At 37.3% G+C, this 21,276-nt stretch overlaps 4 protein-coding genes and 1 long non-coding RNA gene across 8 annotated transcripts; 3 read left to right on the plus strand and 2 right to left on the minus strand.

Moving 5' to 3' along the window:
• Positions 1 to 2,305: 2,305 nt before the first annotated feature.
• On the minus strand, positions 2,306 to 5,759 carry LOC114723964 (2-oxoisovalerate dehydrogenase subunit alpha 2, mitochondrial). 2 transcript variants are annotated; one of them, XM_028910228.1, is made up of 8 exons: positions 4,846 to 5,759; positions 4,552 to 4,734; positions 4,215 to 4,372; positions 3,992 to 4,091; positions 3,637 to 3,748; positions 3,388 to 3,527; positions 3,112 to 3,297; positions 2,306 to 2,725 (listed from the first exon to the last, which is right to left on the minus strand). In XM_028910228.1, the coding sequence occupies exons 1-8, from the start codon at positions 4,939 to 4,941 to the stop codon at positions 2,558 to 2,560; spliced, it is 1,143 nt and encodes a 380-aa protein (XP_028766061.1). In that variant the 5' UTR covers positions 4,942 to 5,759; the 3' UTR covers positions 2,306 to 2,557. The 2 variants fall into 2 exon arrangements, with proteins under 2 accessions (XP_028766061.1, XP_028766062.1); XM_028910229.1 differs by lacking the exon at positions 4,846 to 5,759 and having other exon boundaries at positions 4,647 to 4,731.
• An 897-nt stretch (positions 5,760 to 6,656) lies between these two features.
• On the plus strand, positions 6,657 to 7,982 carry LOC114723966 (uncharacterized). The gene is made up of 3 exons (XM_028910232.1): positions 6,657 to 6,875; positions 7,591 to 7,677; positions 7,858 to 7,982. Exons 1-3 carry the CDS (start codon positions 6,750 to 6,752, stop codon positions 7,963 to 7,965), a joined length of 321 nt encoding a protein of 106 aa, XP_028766065.1. The 5' UTR covers positions 6,657 to 6,749; the 3' UTR covers positions 7,966 to 7,982.
• On the minus strand, positions 7,774 to 9,737 carry LOC114723965 (NAC domain-containing protein 104). 2 transcript variants are annotated; one of them, XM_028910231.1, is made up of 3 exons: positions 8,697 to 9,737; positions 8,305 to 8,576; positions 7,774 to 8,195 (listed from the first exon to the last, which is right to left on the minus strand). In XM_028910231.1, the coding sequence occupies exons 1-3, from the start codon at positions 8,857 to 8,859 to the stop codon at positions 8,022 to 8,024; spliced, it is 609 nt and encodes a 202-aa protein (XP_028766064.1). In that variant the 5' UTR covers positions 8,860 to 9,737; the 3' UTR covers positions 7,774 to 8,021. The 2 variants fall into 2 exon arrangements, with proteins under 2 accessions (XP_028766064.1, XP_028766063.1); XM_028910230.1 differs by having other exon boundaries at positions 7,774 to 8,201.
• On the plus strand, positions 8,410 to 12,147 carry LOC114723967 (uncharacterized). 2 transcript variants are annotated; one of them, XR_003738284.1, is made up of 4 exons: positions 8,410 to 8,479; positions 9,763 to 9,851; positions 11,315 to 11,539; positions 11,632 to 12,147. It is a non-coding gene; the product is annotated as an uncharacterized LOC114723967 (long non-coding RNA). The 2 variants fall into 2 exon arrangements; XR_003738283.1 differs by lacking the exon at positions 8,410 to 8,479 and adding an exon at positions 8,799 to 8,878.
• Positions 12,148 to 14,948: 2,801 nt separating this feature from the next.
• On the plus strand, positions 14,949 to 17,408 carry LOC114723986 (ABC transporter G family member 5-like). Its single transcript, XM_028910259.1, is given in 2 exon segments — positions 14,949 to 15,725; positions 15,728 to 17,408. Coding segments are annotated over 2 exon segments (1,968 nt in total). The 5' UTR covers positions 14,949 to 15,166; the 3' UTR covers positions 17,137 to 17,408.
• Positions 17,409 to 21,276: the final 3,868 nt, after the last annotated feature.

Consider the following 21,276-nt stretch of genomic DNA (forward strand, 5'->3'; position numbering starts at 1 on the left):
TGATTGAGAAGAATCAGAACGGATATATAGCCTTCATTAATTAGCACTGATATGGAAGACATCAAGTTGGCAACTGTGATAAAGACTCTTGGGACAACTACAACAGGAATATATATGTGTTTAAAATGAACTTCACCTCAACTCAGACTGGGTTGAACCTAACGTTGATGCGTGGTTGGGTTGTTCAAAAAAGAGCAGTTATTCGTGAAGGCCTAATGCATTATGGAAATGGGGGATCAGGGATGGGGAAGTTGTTCTAGAAAGACGAGACGGAGACGGCTGTGGGCATTTGCAATAGGAAACAAATATGTAGGAAACCAATCCAAGGAACGTGAGATTTGAACAGATTAATTAGGAAAATTTAGGAGACAACGAAGACGCAATTGAGCTAATCCGATAGATGGATAGAATGGAAGCACATGGAGGAATAATAATAGTAGTAATAATAATGAGGGGGGGATGCATTAAAGGCAATCTTCAATAGATTCCCCACACCCACACACTATCTGATGTTGTTGTTTGTGTCTGTCTCTCTGTCTTGTCTGCCTCCTTTCGCATTTTGACTCCTCCCCACACTTTGATTCCCCCATTTCATCTTCAAAACTACTGTAGTCATAAATCTCAGCCAGTCAGTCAGTCACTTATATGCTTTTATTAAATTTTCATTAAAGCAAAAATAAGAAAAAAAAATATATGATGACATTTGATTTGTAAATATAGGCAAAAAATAATAATAATAAAATTAAATTTTTTTATTTTATATGTTTTTTAATATACGAAAATATGTTATAAGTAACTCATATTAAAAGTTAGAGCAATACTCGATGTTTTTTTTCCCACTTATTTACCAAGCACTTAAATTTTATGACCAGGAGAAGGATTACATTTCTATTGTGATTCTTACGATGTTATAATATTTTTTTTTATATCAAACTGTGAATTATAATTCTGAGTATTCAGGCCAAAAAAAATTATAATTCTGAGTATATATAATGTAATAGTAAACGACATTAAAGTCAAGGTGAAAAAAAAAAACAACATGACACTAAGTCAGACCAAAAGAAAATTACAATAGATATCAAATAATTATTCTGTCACCGAAACAAAATAAATGAATAAATAACCAAAATCATAAAAGGGAGTACAAAGTTCAAGGTTTGCAGAATTAACTATCGGTCTCTGAGTAGGCAAGAAAACCAAGTCTAAATTAATGTTCCCGGAAGAACAGGTAAGTTCGGCAGAGGAGGAGAAAATGGAAGGAAGAAAGAGACCAAACAACAAAATGACGAAAGCTTTCATTTATTAATAGTAGAGATTACTATGAGCAAATCTGGACCTTTTGAACACTATTTTGTCTGCCATTGGAATATTATTTCAGCCTCCATTATCTCGATGCCAATACCAATGTTGACAATCCCATTTATTTTTATTCTGCTTAGTCAAAAAAACATATCTCCAGACCCTCCATTTAATTCTTCATTTTGAAGCTCACATGCGCACGCAATATGTAAAGCTTCTACAAAACAATTTCAGATACATATTTAAATACATATAAGCCAAAAGTCACTGCATTAAAAAATTATGTTACAGGTTTTTCCTCTGAACCTTTTCTATTGTAGTTGTTTTCTTATTCTGTTTTACACCTCAAGAGGCAAAAGTAGACTATATTAAAAAAATATGTCTAGTAGTTAAATGGTTAGGGGTAGAAAAAGAGAAAACAAAAGCTCTATTCATAGTCCTCCAGACCAAGCAACTTGAATCTAGATGGTCAAACGAGACATTTGAACATTCTGACAAAGACAACAATCGTGCACAAATTGAATAACAAAACAAAGGACGCAGATGAAGGCAAAACCAGAATATATTAGTGGTGCATTTCATACGCCATATATTGGCAGTGCATCTGTTTTTTTTTTCTTTTTTCATGGAGTATTTAAGAAGATGATCGTTTCATGTAGCTTATGTCAGTCTGCTTTTTTGGTTGACAATTCAACGATCAAATTATGAGCCTTTTGCACATATACGCCATCTTTTAAGTTTTCAAAGAATTCAATCATTACATGTTTCCAATTCATTTTCTTGTGCTCCACATACTTTAATAGCAAGCTCCTTCCATCATTGAATTTGCCAATTGCATCCCTCTCCTTCGCCTCGTTTCAGAGAAGAATGGAACACTTGAAAGGGTCCACCGTGTCGGTGGTTTTTGAACTGTAATTATAAGCCACTTGTTCGGGGATGCCAAAGTCATACCACTACGTGCATCACTTGAGTAAATATTTAGTGAAATATTGAACAGGCTATGCCATTGAGGAATCAGGTTTCACTTTCTTAACAGGAAGCAAAAATGAAGTTTCGTTTTCTTTTGAGGATTGCTCACTCCAATCAATATATCTGATTTTGCAAACTTTTTACTCACAATCCCCTATTTGTTGAAACTTCTTGCTTAAGGCCTGGTATTATTTCTTTCCCAAGTTGCACATTCGATTCGGAACAAAAATCAAGTTCGAAGGCAAACTTATCGTTGAAATAAGTAATGACATGAACATTAGGCCCATAACTACACTGAAATATTTGATGGGTAATCCTGTGGATGTTTTTGAATAGTCTCTCTCAACCATTTCTCCTGTTCGCGAAGGTTGGATGGAGGGACATCATAAACATCAGAGAATAGCTCTGCAACTGCTGGTTTCTCTTCCTTCTCTGCCACCTGAATTGCCTGCAGAAGCTGTAGAGGGAAAAAAAACACAGTAATAAGACAATTTTTCATCTCTAATTCATCGCTATTGTGCCTCAATTCTGTCCAAAAAAAGGTAAGGTGATAATGGAGTTAAAATATTCAACTTTCAATTTATTCATTTCCTTTTTATAACTAGTGTGGGTCTCCTGTATTGCATAAAATCTCAGAAATCACTTGTACTATTTATGGTTTATGAATAGTGTGGTTTGTTAAAGTTTTTATAAATATATAAAACCATGAGTCTTAAAATAAAAGCACAAACAGCACCAAACAAAGCAGGATGAGGACATCACACCTCATATTGGGTTAAACTTTAATCAGTAAAACATCAGGTACCAACGAGTTGGCCGAATTTTCTGAGGGAGCAATATTACCTGCTGTCTCACACTGTTCCTAAGCTCTGATTCAGCCTCACAATTCCACCAGCCATTACTTTCAATCCACTTTCTAAATCTAGCCACTGGATCTCGTGCCAACCTCCACAATTCAATTTCATTGACAGGGCGATACTTGGTGGAATCATCTGACGTGGAGTGGTGTCCCACTCTGTATGTAAGGGCCTGTGGAGGAAAACAAATATGAAGTTGGTCTGCCGTTAAAATATCTTCACATAATAGTACTTGCTGCTGCCAAAAAAGTTATCACCCTACCTCAATTAGAACTGGTCTTTGCTCACTCACTGCCATTTGACGAGCAGTTTTAACAGCATTGTAAACTGCAAGGGCATCATTGCCATCGACACGGATGCCACGAACTCCGTAAGCTTGCCCTCTCACTACAACACCATCACCTATGCATATAAGGGAAACAAAGAACAATTGCATTTAGACATTATGAGACAATGCTGCCAACTTAACCAAAGAGAGAGTACCAAAATAAAAAAAGAGTAAGGAAATTACTTCGAAACTGATCTGAAGTAGGCGTGCTAATAGCCCATCCATTATTCCGGCATATGAAAATAACGGGAGCCTCCATAACAGCTGCAAAATTTAAAGCCGCATGGAAATCCCCCTAGTAGCGCAATCAGTTAGAGTATATAGAATAACGTCAAAGCTCTTTAGTTACTAAGGATCATTCGTTGCTGAAGGAAACAAAAGGTACACTGTTGTACCTCTCTGTCTAGCTTTTAATTAAGAAGAAATCAATGCAAAATAGAACCAGATACAAGTTCTTACTCCATGTGGTGTATTAGTCATCTAAACATTTATTTTAACAAATGCATCTCATACATTACAGAAATTATGTAGTCATTACCTCGCTTGAGCCACCATCACCAAAATAAGTGACAGCACAGGCATCCTTTTTTTCCATCTTCAAGGAATATGCGGCTCCCACAGCATGGGGAAGTTGCGAGCTGGAACGTCAGTGCAAGTTAGGCAATTTTGCAACTTTCAATATAAAGGAGTGGTGAGGTTAAAAAAACAAAAAGAAAAGTTCTATGCACCTATGCATCATTGAAGAAGCTTTAGATACTTACGCAATTGTTGATGCTACAGTTACGTAATTGAGTTGGTTAGACCCATAATGGATTGGCATTTGCCGCCCTTTTCCATTATCGTATTTATTGGAAAAACATTGGTTCGCGAATTCCTGCAAAGTGAAACCACGCCAAAGCAGGACCCCAGGTTCCCTATACTGCATGTAATTGAAATCTGTATTATTACTGTCGTATCATTTCCATCCTTGCACAAATCAGATAGGGCGGTAAATTGATAAAGGAAATCCCCAGAAAAGCTATAGGTTAAATTCTAGATAAAACTATAGAGTGCAGTAAAAAGGTCCCCTTTTATATGTATGACGAATGCGCTTGCAACCTGAGGGAAGATTAGGTCTTCCATGCTGAGAGCAGCAGCTGATGCAATATTGATAGCCTCTTCTCCAATGGTCGTTGCATAAAAAGAAATTCTACCTTGTCTTTGTGCTTCATAAAAGAGTGTGTCCATAGTTTGAAGTGTAACCATATTGTGATACATTTTGACAGCAATTTCCATGCTAACCTAATATTACCGACATCTCCATCAGTTTCTTTTCATAATATTATCCGCTAATTCACTTACAGCAATTGCAAGGAAAATATCAATACTACGATGTATTGGGAATGTGAAGACCTGCTCAAAGCTACAGCCCAGAAGAGGCTGCCCATTGTCATCAAGTACCCGGTAGCAGCGCACTCTCTCCTCAGGAGATTCAGATATAAACCTCATTGCAGGTGTGAATTTCACTGTTCCCCCGGGAAAATCCAAAACCTGCCATATCCAGTTAGAATGAAAACAATCCGAAAGACCGAACCAGCTTTAGTGGCCCAAGCTAATTAAAAATGCATGGCATGCTGATTTTGCACGCAAGGCAAATGAGAACCTGAAGTCACAGTGAGCATCCAAACGGATTCAGCATAGACCTTAAAATGCCTCAATCACCCTCAACAAATTTAATTTTATCACTTTTAGCTTTTAAATTAAGGGCTGGATCGCTACTTCATCACGCAGCTTGTTTCATTCGAATCAAGCAAACCAGATCAACTAGTAATAATAGATGATGGGTGCTCCAACAATGTTCCTAACACGGCCCACCAGTGAAAAAAAGACCTCGTAGGCAAGTTCGGAATAATGGAATTTCTAAAACTTTAATTTAAGGAACTCCATTACTATCACAAATGAAGAAATCGCCTCAGAACATTCGAGTCAAACATGGTCTCGGGACAAATCAGAAAAGACAAAGAAAAGGAATGAAATGCAATTGCAGTGTGCACTTTTTTGCGGGCCTGTGATTCAAACAGTCTGTCCGTGCATATACACACAATGCACAAGTCCACTGTGGCACGTATAATGAGGAAACAACACTCGTGTCTATAGTACCGATATGTCTTAGCCATACTCGTCCTGATATGTTCTAGTATCTTCAGAAGACTTGGACCTAACACTATTGAGCTTCACTGTTGACCATGGCATATTGGACTTCAATTGAGCTATTCTGTTAACAGGACAGAGTGCTTTTGCTAACAAAGTCAGCATTTTTATTACGGTGCTTCTCAACATAAAGTCATATTAAAGATATTCAATGCTCAGATAGAAATTTCAGAGAGGGATGCTAATGATAAAAGGTCCTAAAAGTAAGAAAATTCAAAGTCAGGAAAGGGATACCGGCGCATTGTATCTCGCAAGTTTACTGGACTAAAGGGTGTTTAACTCTAAAAGTACTTTTACGGTGTGTGTATGTAGAAGTATCTCCATTCGCTGAAAAATATTTTTAAAAAGCATTTCTCATGCTACCCAAACCCCTTCAAAGCTTTGTAACACCCCCTAAAGCTTTGTCAGGTTCACTAACTTGCTTTCAAGAATCCTCATTTTACTTCACACTATAGCCATCTGAAAATAAAAGAGTAGAACTGCGACGACGCTTACGAAGGCAAAGATACTGTGCGGGACCAACAAGATCGAGAGAGGGAGAGAGAATTCAGAAAATAACAAATTTTGGATATTTCATTATTTCTCAAGGTGAAAAAAAAAGAAAGAAAAAGAAATAGTAGCGGCATAAATGGTCTCAGGCCCGAATCCATGGGCTTGATATTTTTTATATTTGGTTAATATCTAGCAAGTTTCTTTCGGGCCAGGCCCATAGAAAACTCGTTTCTTTCGTGATTTCATCAGGCGCAAAAAGTTGAATAATAACAAAAGCTTTTGTTCTGTATAATTGTATTTATGGGGGAAAAAAATCTTTAAAAAAAAAAAAAAACTTCTCTTCTGGTAAACAACTGTTTTTTTGGATAACGATTTTGCCATCTTGGTGCGGCGAACCAGAGACGCAAAATTGTTTTCTAAGACTGGCAGAAGAGAAAAATCTTTCCCAAGAGTCATGACAGCAAACCTGCAATATGCTGAATGCACCTTTTAGCAGTCAATCGTTTAGCTCGAACATGATTTGGCTGACATTGGGCTTTCCGGTAAAAGTGAGGGGTCGAAGAACTCCAAGAGCCTCGTTGAAGAGAAGCCATGAAGGCCATCTTTGATTTGACATGGCGGAGGATGGTTGTCGATTTCCTCATGTACAAAGAAGCCATAACCCGGCCGGTCACCAATTACTAGAGATGCCTAAGATGGAGATGATGTGGAAGAGCCGTCTCTGGGGGGGAAGATTACTGGTACAAGCATCTACTTTCAGATTCATGCCTTTTGCCACATATATTACCAATTAAAAATTGGAAATCTTGGGAAAAAAAGGTGATCGCTGTGTATGGTGAAATTCCTTGATTGCCCTTTATGATCAATGGCTTGGAAAAATATATGTTTTATAGCTTAGGGTGAAGATCTGGAAAACATAATTCCAAAATCAAGCAATGTTTGTTTGTGAAATAAAATAATAATATATGAATGCTATGCGGTCAAGTTTATGCTGTAAGCATCATCAACCTACCGTCTCAATTTATCCTCTTCTTCAATTTTTAATTATATCAAGGACAAGGACCATATTACAATCCATATCCAGAATTTTTTTTTTAAATGAACAGCAAATTAGGAATCAACCGGCCGAAAAAACCTAAAGAAAATCAGGAGTCGTGCAGGCCCACTGGTGTGAGGCATGTATATTAGACAGCAGGCCCCCTCTTGCATGCTTTTTTCTCCCTGATTGATGATGGTGATTGGCTGGATGTGTAAGTACCAGATGAGGTGGTTTTTGAGGCTTGCAAATTATTCTCTGTCAATTTGTTTCGATTTTTACTCTAAGCAAAAATTTGCTAAAGGATCTTGCATATGTAAAACCATCTATATTCTCGACCTCCTTATATAAGATATAGTCATTTGGTCAACTTTTATCTTTTTGTTGCATGAAGTGAAAAAGTGAATATCCATATGCAGACCTTCATCCAGATCCAATTACCAACCAAGAGAAGAGAGTTCTACTGGAGCATATTCTTTTGCTCTCAAAGTTGGTCGAGCCAAATAGTAAGATTGCTTGGTTTAAATTTTGATTACGTAATATCCGGCGTGAAAAAATAATAAAACAACGGGTTATGTAACTAATAAGGTGCTACAGGTAGATAGTAGTAAAGTCGTTTTATTATACATAGAAGATAAATTATATGAGCTGCATTTTGGCAAAGCTAATATTCTCAGGTTTACCAGGAAGTTGGAAAGGCGACAACAAAGCCATTACTCAGACAGATACAGTCTCTAAGAGGTTCTGCAGGTAGCAATGATGGCTTGGCTAGATTGCCACTCAGATACATATAACTCAGAACTTTGATTATGCAAGGAGTTCTTTTCTATCATATAAATATATCGTCATTCTAATAATAAGTCAGGTTAATTTCTTCAAGATCATCATCCAACGACCAAAAAACTTCGTCCAGCCATGACAACTCTGTTCTGCTGTCGTCGTCGTCATCATCATAGCAGTTCACTTCTTGTTGAGAATCTCTGTTTCTTTCATAAACGCGGCATAAAGCCCATTTGCTCTGGCTCTGTTCCTGTCTCGTTGGTTTAGAAGAGATCAATTGGAGGTCTACTAATTTGCTGTATGTGGAATCACTACTAACTAGGTGGTCTAATTGGAAAAAGTGAATCACTTACCGGTTTTCTTCTTCGTCTGGTACTTCTATGTGATGTAGTGTTACACCCTGATGAGCAAAACTGATACTCCTGCATTATCCAGCTGGTTTCAGCACCCTCTGGGGCTTCTCCTATGTTGAATACGAGGTACTTCTTGATTCCCACTTTCTTGTCGGCGGCCGAGACAATAGACTCGGTGAGTCCTATTTCTTTCCAATACCCACTTCGTGTGGTTCTATTCTCGTTCACCTTGGTGAAGAAATAGTATTGATTTCCACTTGACAACGCCTTACCTGTTTGTAGATTTAGAGTTTCACCCATGCATATATCGATGGTTAATTATTTGGCCTCTTTTGTGACGTATAATTGTGAATGTGAAATACAGAACTAGTTGACAAAAGGTAGAAGCATACCTTTTAATTCCCAAGGATCAGACACAGAAATGTCAAGATCAGGGATGATGTTAGGATGGCATGGTAAAAGAGAAATTTTGCTGTAAAGAAAGTGAAGGACAAGTTCTTCATCCGTTGGAGAGAAGTGAAACCCAGGGGGAAGGTTGACGCTTCCATCTGCCATTATATCTCCTATATTTTAGGTATGTTTAGTGGACTTTAGCATTTGTGTCAAGTTTAGGTACTATATATACCGATAGAGAGGGGGGAGAGAGAGGAGGTTTTGGTTGATTATGATTCAAAATAAGAATTGAGTTGGTTAGAAAAAGACGGCGGTACGTGGAATACCATCATAAGAAAGTAGGGCCAAGAAGGACGAAGCTGGCTAGGGATGCTACTAAAACAAGTTAGCTGTAATTTGATCATTTAAGTTATATTAATTTATTGCATAAAGCCGAGTTAATCTATATGGTACATTTTTCATTCTTTCTTTTCTATTTCATTTTTCAACTTGGGATTAGCATAATTCACGAGGCAATACAGGAATTAGCCTTCTTTGACCTTTAACTGTATGGGTTCCACCGGTGTGCTGCATGAAAATTGGAAAGGTTAATGCTTATAAAATAGTTCAAAGCAATGATCAAGTTTCCCCTTAAGCTAGTATTATCATTATCATCTCATCCCCACCAATAAAAATGCATCTTATTTACTGTATCGCACAGGTAATTTGATGATTTAAAGAGAATTTTCGTCACTGTTTGAGCATCTCTTGAGCCTTTTTACTCTTTGCATGAACCAATAAGATAAAGTATCATCATCGGTGATATCTCAGGTTTGGTCAATATGATGGTACGATTGTGTGGAAAAATCTAATTAATGATGGGTCTCTGACCCTAAAAAGTTTCTTTTGGATAAAATGGGTCACAAGTGTTCCCGTTCACATTTGCCATATGTTCATGAACATGAATCACCTCAGCCGTCCTTTATCAGCTGAAAGTGTAGAACTCACGAACTGTGGATACATAGTTGGCACTCTAAAGATTAAATTTAAAGGCAACCCATTTTGAATTTCTCATTATTGCTGCAGCGTTGGACGAATCAAAGGGTAAAAGGAGGCTAGGTAAAGCAGAGACATATCGTCCTGGCTCTTAGCAAAAGGGAATCAATGCAATTGAGGTGACTATCCTTGTGTCTTCTTTGTCTGAATTCTTCTAATTCAGGTTTCATTGTTCAACCATGAGACACCAAATTGACAGTCGGAATTTATCCTTCTTACAACTGTCCAACAGTTTGCCAGCTGCTCATTCATGTTTAGGTCTTACTAATATATATATGTATGTATGTATGTATTTTGCTGGTATCCTCCCATGGGACAATTTTTGTTGCGCGTTAAATATAAACACTTCTCTCAATTATGATTCAAACTGTTTCTTTAGTAAAATGATTCTATCACTTAATCGGACAAATGAATGAAAACACAAATGAAGTAGCCCAAGTGGGAATTTGCTGCATTACGTAAGCAGCTAACCAATAATAGCCGATGACTTGATGGCTCAATAAATCATTACGCTTCGCTAAAAGCAAACTTACGCACTCTGGCATAATGAAGTAGTTGGGAGGTCACCTTTAGCCGGCGCAAAGTTGATCCTTGGACAAGTGTTTCAACGGTGCTTGCTTTTTGGCTTTAGGTGGCGCTTTGAAGCTTATCCTTTGTTCCTGCTACCCCTCTTGCCTGGGACAGACGCAGAAAAATAATATAAAATTCAAAAACTTAAGTGCAGGGGGGAAAACTTTCACCTAAACCACCTTGTCAAGTTTGGACATGAACTGTTGTCGTTGTTGTTATTGTTTAATTGGACCCTTCTGGTCTTCAACAAGATAGATTCAAACTTACTTTCTATGTGTACTGGTTCTCACTAACCTAACCTGCCAAATCGTAACCCTAGCCAAATAGCTCTATCATCATTTCATCTGCCTTTCATTTTGGGATATTGATGACAAAATCTAATTTTTAACTATTCTTGATGGTAATTTTTGGCCAAAAAAAAACTTTTCTTGATGGTAATGAAATATTCATTTTTTTCTTTTTTTTTGGCATTTTGCTTCTTTCTTCTGGAAGTTATTTGAATCAGCTTTTTTTTTTTTTAAAAAAAATGCAATTTAGCTTCTCTTACATGTTTATTTCATATTACTTCCGATCCGACCTCCTATACCGGTACAACATAAAATTAATTCTTCTCATTTGTTTTGACGTAAGCTTTCTTTAATGTTTAGACACTAAACAAAATAAACAGTGAGGCCGTATACCTGTATTAGCTTTAGGATACCCTTACCTTCTTTTGGCCTTTTCTTTATATGGATCCTTCCTTTGACCTTTTTAATTTAAAAATTGATATCTTTGTCAGGCTGCTTCTGTCTTTTAACCATAGATTGACTTCTCGTCAGTATAAATTGTGGATTATAGATATAGTTATACTCCGCACCGCTTAGGTTAAACATAATTGTAACAGTACATGCTTTTTACTTCTCATATGGTATAATAATGGCTCTGGAAAACCCTTCTATCTAATTTTTGGTAGCCATATATATTCTTGTGAGAGGAGTGTTGCTTATGAGTCATGACTTGTTATCTTACGCAGCATTTACGATAGCACAAGTTCATGGCAGCTTTCTGGGTAAAGGAAGATAAATGTTGGTGCAAAAGCACTAATACGCACTTCCAGATTTCGTCTTCAAGGAGCAATCCTTTGCAATAGCTTCTACGTGCTAAGTGGGACCGTACCCACGTGTCCATACACGAAATGGATATGATGATAATGCAAGCAACGTTTACATGCAAGCAAGACATTGGATTTGACTTTCAGGTTCAAACATCTTGAAAAATATATGCATTTAATTTTTCTTATGGCGCAATCTTGCTTAGCCTTCAGTGATGGTTCTTCGTACAAAATTTCAGGTGCCAAGCTTTGCAGTGTGTCTGCCACTGAGTGTGAAAGGGAGAGGCACGTGGGCCCCACCATCATTCTTCTTCACCAGTTCTTTAATATTGGACGCAACCATGCAAGCATGTTCTTGTCGTGATTGTGAATTGGTAGTGGATTTTAACACGTAGCCATCATCCCTGACCATTGAAGCATCATGAAATTCCCAGTGCAACTATAGATTGGCAACAATTTACAGGAAAGACAGTGGCTTCGCAATGACGACAAGAACAAATTTACATGTTTGTTGCGTCCAATACGGAACAGCCCGCAAAAGATTTGAAACAGCATGAAATTCTCCTGGCCAGTGTAAGTAGATTTACATCAGCATGAGCGGTTTATATGACTGGGAGCTTAAAACTCTTTGTTGTTAGAAATGCATGTAAAGGATTCATAATAAGAGTGATTGGAATCCCATAGTTTACTTGCTGCAAGGAATTAATGTCTCTGGGAAGGTCTGCAATTATATACAAAAGAATTTAAGTGTGCAATTCATCATATGTAACCTACAGGATAGATAGAAAGTGTCTAGTTATATGCAGCTGCTAGAAGCTTTCTGAGTAAAGTCCTTATAGTAGCAGTAGGAAGCACTCGTTATCGCAGAGCCATGATTGGAAAAAGAAGGGCCTTCTCATCCTTGGAAGGAAACAGTGTCAAACGTGGGGGTCAGAATTTAAGTGCCACGTAAAATCAGACTCATACAATAAGCTATCTTGCTTCAGCCACACTGCTAATGGAAAAGTGCCAATCAAAGTGAGGATGGGTGGGAGAGTGCTGATCCTAGGAAGCTGGTTAAGTCGGGTTAATACTTAAACTCTTAAATATTAGAGTTTGGGTTTAGTCAAGTCAAAATAAAATATTAATTAAAGACAGTAAAGTATCAATATCAAATATGCGTGCGTGTGTGTAATAATATGTGCAAAAATGAGGTAGGCAATTACCCTCCTCACTAATAAGTAGGTCTGCAGGTCCGCTTAGTGGGGGATTGAATCTGTGACAAAGGGATTTGGATCTAAATACTTGGATCCTACACACTAGACACTAGCAACTATAATCATTTTCTGTTCTTTTTTTTTTTTCCTCTGGGTTTTGAAAAAGAGAATAAGCCGGGGAAGGAAGGATAAATGAATTCCTTTCATTTTCTGTGAAGTGGGCATTGCTTAGTAGGGATGAGAAACGTGTTGCAGTGCAAGGCATGCATGGTCACGGGCTCCACGGAGCATCCTTCAACAGAGAAAGTGAGAGCTTGTCACTTCATTTGTCCCCAGACACGTTATGACTTATGACACAGACACACAATTCTCTTTACCTGAGAAAAAAAGTAGGGAGTCACGATGAGGGAGAAGTTGCTGAAACAGTGCCAGCGAATGCTCTCAATTCCCTAATTCATGTTTTAGTTTTGAAGTTCTCTTGCACAAAAAGCTCCCGTAACAAACAAAAATGCATTAATGTATAATATTTCTCTGCAATTATGTCCTGCATGGAAGAAGGCGTCTCCCAGGTGTGTGTGTGTAAAATATGCAGGGTCACATCATAGTCAGAGATAAATACAGAAGAATCAAGTAGACAGATAAGTGATGATATGGTTTAAGCCCTTGTAGGTCCGAGCCATTCATTACATTTAAGCTGATCAAAACCACTTATTTATAACCAAAAAGAGACAGCGATTTGATACCACCGAGTTATAAACAGGACACTTTCCATTGACTGATCAATCAATCCAAATTTCCTCCAATTCTAGTTTTTTTTTAGTTCACTAATAACTAAATGGGACTGTGATGTTGATAAACCTACTTTTTTTTAGCGTGTGACTCTGTATGTGTGGTGGGGAGAGAGAAAAAGAGATTCACGGGCAAGGCTAAGAGATTTTTGGGGCTCCTAAATATTCTTTCATATTAATGGTCATAGAAAATTTGTAAGTGATGATGACGTGTTAGTGGGTGGGCCAAGTGGCAACTGGGAAAGATGTGTGTGACTGATGAACTTCATAATTAGAACAGAGGTCACGGGTTCTTGCTCTGCCACACCGAATCATATGTTGGAGCCCAGAGGAGTTGCTTTTATATATAAAAGCAAACACCTTGTGACAATGACAAAAAATAGTACTCCTGCCTGCTTCTAACCTCGTAAATTTATATGGATTTTGATCCCCCTAAAGGTTAATTTCAATGCAAAATACTGATATTACTTTATATTGAATATAGCCCTTTCTATTCAACTTCCTTCATACATGCTAATCAAAATTTGTGTTAAATATGCTTTACCCTCTGTCTAACCTACTCCTAACATTTCCAAACTAGAGTCAAATGATGATTTTCTAATAATCCCAAATTCTTTTTTCTTGGCTAGAATCGATCAGTTTTGTCAAGTCTTTATAGCTTCTTGTCAATTATTAATCATTAATTGGCAATGCAATATGGACTATATTTATATATAAACAATATTTGGAGAAATATAGAGATAAAAGAGGCTGTGAACCTAAAACTAAAGCATGAGTCTCATACATGGTTATTTTTTTACATATAGTATCTCTTCATAAATATATGAAGGTAGGAGATTCAATTTGCTGATAATGATATCTGCAGAAGCAACTATATAAGCCCTAACGAAGACATTATAGTTACAGAAATTTTTGTGTCTGGGAAGGCGGATATAATTACAGTGAATAATATCCTTACTCTCTCCAGAAGTTAAAATCAATGAGCAGGTCAATCTGCAGAGACATTAAATGGCTGGTTAATTGCAGCATTTTGCCTCGGAGATTTCCCCCCAGCTTCTTGTAGGTGGTTTAGTCATAGCTTTCCTTTGGAGAATGTTTTCTGATCATAATTCGCCAGGTTAAAATAGAGCCATTGCCCATTTCTCATTTTAATGTCTTCGAAGATGCAACTATTGATTAAATAATGATTATATATATAAACATAAAAAATGATGCAATTGCTAAACTACACAGATTTAGGAAGGCTAATATTGGTTTTAGAGCAATTACAATTAGAATTAAGAAATCCTAGCCAAGGGAACTGGTTCTCGTTTGTTTCCCATTCATAGCATCCTACGATCTGCTAAATGCTATACCAGAATGGACCTCGTGTTTTTCAATATTTAAGTCACTAGCCCTTCAGATTTTTCTCATCTCATCCGTAATCACGTGTTAAAAGCATACGTCGTACTTGCGAGGGTGCATACTCCAAAACCATTTACAGTATGGTTCCCTCGTCATGCTGAATAGTTAAGAATATTCACGTGAGCTATTCTACTATCATGTCAAATTATATCACGATGGAAGAGAAATATCTAGACCGTGTGCCCGTGAACCAAGTTTGCAAGTCCGAGGGCCTCAGTGGCTTTGCACTTTTGTTCACGAATCTCTTCGGACCAGCCATTGTTTCACAGTTTTGTGGTTGAAGCAAAGACCGTGGACTAGACAAGAGAAGCAGAAAGGAAGAGAGACGAATGAATTTCAAAATGCAAACCATGTAGGTGAGAGAGAGAGAGAGACAGGGACAGAAGATGCAAACCTCCTATTCAATGACGAAAGAAGGTTGTGAGGTTGAAGCAATAGGCATTCACTACAAGATCAGCACACAGAAAAACCAGCATTACTTAACGAAACTTTTTAGGAACACTCCACAACTGAATGAGGAAGAAGATGTTCAAACTCAGAAACCAGAAGAGGAAGCAAAAAAAGAAGCACAAACTTGCGGTGGAGTGAGGCATGTACTCAAGGATGTGAACTTGCAAGCCAAGCCGCGGGAAATGCTGGCCATAGTTGGGCCAAGTGGAGCTGGAAAATCATCCCTGCTTGAGGTTCTTGCTGGTAAAGTAACTCCACAAAGTGGGTCTGTCTTAGTGAACCAGAAGCCTGCAGATAAAGCTCAGTTCAGGAAGATTTCAGGTTATGTTACCCAAAAGGATACTCTGTTCCCCTTACTTACGGTTGAAGAAACTTTGATGTTCAGTGCCAAGTTGAGGCTAAAGCTTTCTCAAGAACAACTCTTCTCCCAGGTCAAGTCTCTGATTCATGAACTAGGACTTGGCCATGTTTCTGGGACTCGGATTGGAGATGAAAGGACCGTGGGATATCTGGTGGCGAGAGGCGGCGGGTTTCTATAGGGGTTGAAGTCGTACACGATCCGAAGGTTCTGATTCTGGATGAACCCACTTCTGGGCTTGATAGTACTTCTGCACTGCAAATCATTGATATGCTTAAGGTGATGGCTGACTCATGGGGACGAACTATCATCCTTAGTATCCATCAGCCTGGGTTCAGAATAGTGAACTTGTTTAATTCTATATTATTGTTAGCCGGTGGCTCTGTCCTACACCACGGCAATGCGGAGTTGCTGAGTGTGAATATGAGATTAATGGGTCTAGATCCTCCTCTTCACGTTAATGTAGTTGAATTTGCCATTGAATCCATAGAAACGATTCGACAACACCAAAAATGCAAACTAGTTCAGCATGAAACGCCCCTGCATTTGCCAGTAACCGAGCAACAAAAGAAATCTCAAGATGAAGATGACAATAAAAGTGGTAGGTTTACCCTGCAACAGCTTTTTCAACAATCCAGTGTTATTGATAAGCAAATCATCAATACGGGAACTGAATTCACTTGTGATTATGCCAATGCTAGAATGAGAGAAACTATCATTCTCACTCACAGGTTCTCCAAGAATATCTTTCGTACAAAGGAGCTCTTTGCATTTAGGACGATTCAGATGCTCATGTCCGGGCTCATACTGGGATCCATCTTTTGTAATCTTAAGGATGATCTAGTGGGAGCTGTAGAAACGGTTGGTCTTTTTGCTTTCATACTAACATTTTTGTTAACAAGCACAATAGAGGCTCTACCAATTTTTCTGCAAGAAAGGGAGATTCTAATGAGGGAAACCTCATGTGGTAGCTACAGAGTATCATCTTATGCTATTGCCAATGGTGTTGTTTACTTGCCATTTCTGCTCATCCTAGCCATTCTATTCACTGTACCCTTATACTGGCTTGTGGGGCTGAACAGGAATTTCACAGCATTTTTGTACTTCTTGTTGGTAATTTGGTTAATTCTTTACACGGCGAATTCAGTTGTGGTATGTTTCAGTACTCTGGTGCCTAATTTTATTGTTGGGAACTCAGTCATCAGTGGCGTCATAGGATCATTCTTTTTGTTCTCAGGTTACTTCATATCGAAGAACGAGATCCCAAGTTGCTGGATTTTCATGCACTATATATCTCTGTTTAAGTATCCCTTCGAAGGATTTCTGATCAATGAGTTCTCCAACTCAAAAAAGTGCTTGGGGTACATGTTTGGATCATGTATGGTGACTGGAACGAGTGTGCTTAAAGAAGAAGGATATGGTGAGGAAGATAGTAGATGGAAGAACGTGGGGGTCATGGTATGCTTTATCGTGTTCTACAGGTTTATTTCTTATGTAATTCTTAGATATAGATGCTCAAGAAGGGACATTAAGAGCTTCATCATCTGAAGATGGCGACTCAAGAGAATTCACACGTCCTAGATTCTATTCAAATTTCAGACATCAGAATTCGGACAGCGACCAAACAAGATATATCAATCACTCACACACACACACACACACACACACACACACACACACAAACACAAAAACACAACACTAGAGTGTACTCCACGTGTAGTATATTAAATTGATGATTAATATTGACAGCAGGCTCAGCCAGTACCAACAGATCGCACTAATATGATGTTAATTTCTGTATAGATTATTTTTTACGGTAATTTCAAATATTTAGACCGGGCTCCATATAGATTAATAGCTTGTTGCCCAGCCCCCAGCTCGCAAGTATCCTCAAATAGAAAAAACAGGGCTTTATAACTTGAGCTTTCCTCCGGTTTGTTCAATGAGCCTGATTTCAATTAAACCGCCACCAAATTCTGGTTTCTATTTATTGGACTTTCCCTTCCTTTGAATGGCTATATGACGCGGCAGATGGACTAGTGACCCATAACCACTAAGCAAAATAAACTCTAAACTGCAGCATTTCCTATTGTGAGATTAGTTCGGGGTCACTTTCGTCCCCCAATTAGTTCCTGAGAATATGAATTTCCCCCTCGACGTCTCGCGAGAATCAAATCTCATCATACCTAGCAATAGAGCCCAACAGCGAATACCCATTAACTGTAAAAATCTCAATCTGATTTTGCATCTTAACGATGAAATTCAGTGCTTCCTTCCTCGGCCATCACTTCAGGCAAAACCTGATGCGATTAGTTGATTCAAAGCTCCGGGATTGGCCTGAAGGTCTTGCCAGCCTCATCGAGGATAAGGGACCAGGGACGCCTCTCGACTGAAACTGTTCCTTTGACGCATATTATCAAACAGTTTGCCTTGTCAGAGCGCACGATTCCTTTTGCAATAGCCCCTTCATATCTTTGACTTCATGTGTCGAGGTCTCCGATCATGCTTCATGATGTTATCCGCTCCCCCGTTAAGGAGTACGCATTTCTCATTTCTCACCTTATCAAAACCCCACTTTTCTTTTGTTCTTGCCTCACCAACCGTCTCATAGACATGTACATTGCGCAGAATAGCTGACTCTGTGTCTGTGTGTGAACTACATACAAAACCAAGCCAGCCCATCAATTAATTAATTAAAGTTGTAAGCTAAAAGCCTAAACGTCAAAAGGTTTATTTTCACAATGTGAAGAACGATGGACTTAAGACGTCAACGGGGGTTGAAACTACAAGCCCGAACAAATTTAGGTGCGGAGACAGTGAGGGAATTTCGTATTGAATTAATGACAATGATCTGTTCCATCAGCGCCTCCGTCTCCGTGTATGTTGCTCTCGAGGGATTTATGATATACAAACGCGTTTCTTTAATTTCTTTTTATTTTGCTCAAACCCGTTTAAAAATATTAATTAAACAAATCAACCACGTAAGTACTTGTATTTGTCGCATATACACACGCACATTCAGAAACTTCTATGAAGTTTACCGGCCTCATTCTCGACGCAGTACGATACTTGTCGTAATACTTCTGAAAAGCACTTAGTTCATTCCCTTTCCCCTCACAATGATGATAACACATTTTGATTGCCAATCTCCTAACCATAGATAAATAAAATGCTGAAAGCGCACAAAAATATAAGAAAACGAGGGAATGTATGAAAGCATACTATATATAAGATTCACACACACACACACATATATTTTATAATCACTGGCATAATAGTATCTATCTTTCTATATATTGGCATGTACAGCACAACCACCGACTATATAAACACAAGAATTGAACACAAAGGAAGCTTGAAACAGCAACGAACTTAGAACCAAGCTTGGCTAATAATTAAGCCATCAAGTGAAGCAGATAAAGGTTTTGTGGAGAGTAACAGTCACTTTACGGAGGACAGCAGAGAAGATGCGACGCTTGATACGCCCTCTCACAGGTGGCATTACTCTTCCTTTGTTAGTCCCACTTCTCCTCCTCCTCTCCTCCTCCTCCTCCTCCTCCAAGGAACCTCTGAACTTGGTGTCCGCCATTGCCCTTCTCATAAAACCATACTACTCTCTGAGTTTTGTGGGGAAGAAATATGCGCTGTGTTTGTGTATATATAGCGCGCTTGGGTGAGATTGGAGCAAGTTGTGGTGATCGCTGCAGAACGTTCGAGGCACGTGATAACCTAAAGAGGACCCCAGGTTGACATTTTGGGGGCAGATACGTAAGCTAACGTGGGTCGAAAAGGCAAGGAATAAATGACACTGGCCTTCATCCATTGACCTTCGCCACATATTTGTATGTGTGCGCGCCCTTCAGAGCAAAGAAATTTTGGGATGAGAAAATTACGCGGTGGGGCCAAATAAAAAGAAATTTTGGACCCACAAATTTTAAAATGTAAATTAAAGATATTACCACTTATTTTTCATTTCTTCGCCAAAACATTAATCCTTTTTTCTTTTTCAGCGCACATGAGCCGATAGCCAAGAGTCGAACCATTTCAGAATGTAATGTGGGTCTTGCCTCTCCTAATCAAAATCTATTTCACACATGCCCAGAATTAAATGTTTAACAACATCCTTTCTTTAACCCCTATTTATAAGCTTCAAATTCAAAAAAAAGTATGATCGATTTTATAAGTTTCAATTTGAGTTTGTCTTAATATTTAATATATTTTTTTTCCAATGTTACTCTTAATTATTTCTCTCTTATCATATTTTTCCATATATTCTATTTTATCTTTTTTCTTATTTATTATAACGGCATATTTAAAAATAAAAATATATTTCTAACATATTTATTATTTTTAATTAATTATTTGTTATTCGTGAATTAGTTATTTAAAACTTATAATAAGGGCTAGAGAAAATACATTTTAGTAAGAAATGTAGATCTTATCTTAATACTCCGCTAGTCCTAAAACATAAAACTTATTTTATAGTATAAATTATATTACAAAATGAGTTTTATATTTAGGACTAGGAAAATATTATATATTTCTTTTAAAATACATTATACTTTAGAGTGTTTTTTTTTTCAAAATAAATATGACTTTATAATTTTAACAATGAGTACAATTATGTAGTATTTTCCCGTTCAATATTAATTAGCAATAACCATAAACCAAGTCGAATTATTATTTATAAAATACATGCATCAACTTGGTAAACATTTTAAAATACAGGTAGATCAATTAGTTTTTTTTTCCTTACGTGAGTTTTTTTTTTTTTTGCAAAAATGCATTTTTCCCCCTCTAATTTTATACAATATGTCAGTTTTTTCATTTAATTTTATGAAGTATACCTTCAATACTTTAATTCTAATATTGTTAATGTCAAGTGATGATTCCTCTGTCAATTATTATTGTTTTAATAAATTAAATATAATATGTTAATATTAGTTAATGTTTTGTTAACATTATTTTCTTAACAATATTGGAGTTGCATGACTTGAAAAAAAACACTTTATATAATTATAAGATGAAAATAAGATTTTATATAAAATTAAAGAATTTCAAGTAGACTTTCGCAGTGTCTTTTTTTCATTTAAGTGGGCAGATTATATGGGAAAAAAATAATAACAAATGTCTTGATATTCTCCCTCATGTGATGGAATGTAGTTTGTTTTTTTTCTCGTCTTCTTTTTTCTCGAAGAAACCATAATACAATGGGACAAGGGTTGGTCGTAATCAACTTACCAGTTTACCATTTTTTTAATTAATAGACAAAGTTCAAGCCAAAAAAATAAATAAATAAAAGATGCGATGCATTTTTTTTTTTGGCCTGAATGCAAATATGCTAAAATTACGAAATAAAGCCAGACGAAGAGCTGGGAAGTGTCCGGTTCATGGCATTAAAGTGGGCAAATTAATCATTTTGCTTGGGTATATATGAATATAAAAGAAGGTATAAAATTAAATATTTACAGAAAATTACTTTCTAGAAGGTCTGATAACGTTACTGGTTTCATTTTTTTGTTAAATATTTTGAAACTTGTGACATAATTCCATGTTTTTAATTGTCTGAGTACTTTTGGTCAAAAACAAAAAAATTGTCTGAGTACAAAGTAACTACTGAAATGTAAAATTGTATCAGCTTCTAGTCCTTGATATAGTAACCAACGTGTATAAGAATCCATCTCAATG

Source organism: Neltuma alba, unplaced genomic scaffold (assembly GCF_004799145.2).
Source record: "Neltuma alba isolate B1F8T4 unplaced genomic scaffold, ASM479914v2 tig00012163_pilon, whole genome shotgun sequence".
NCBI lineage: Eukaryota > Viridiplantae > Streptophyta > Magnoliopsida > Fabales > Fabaceae > Neltuma > Neltuma alba.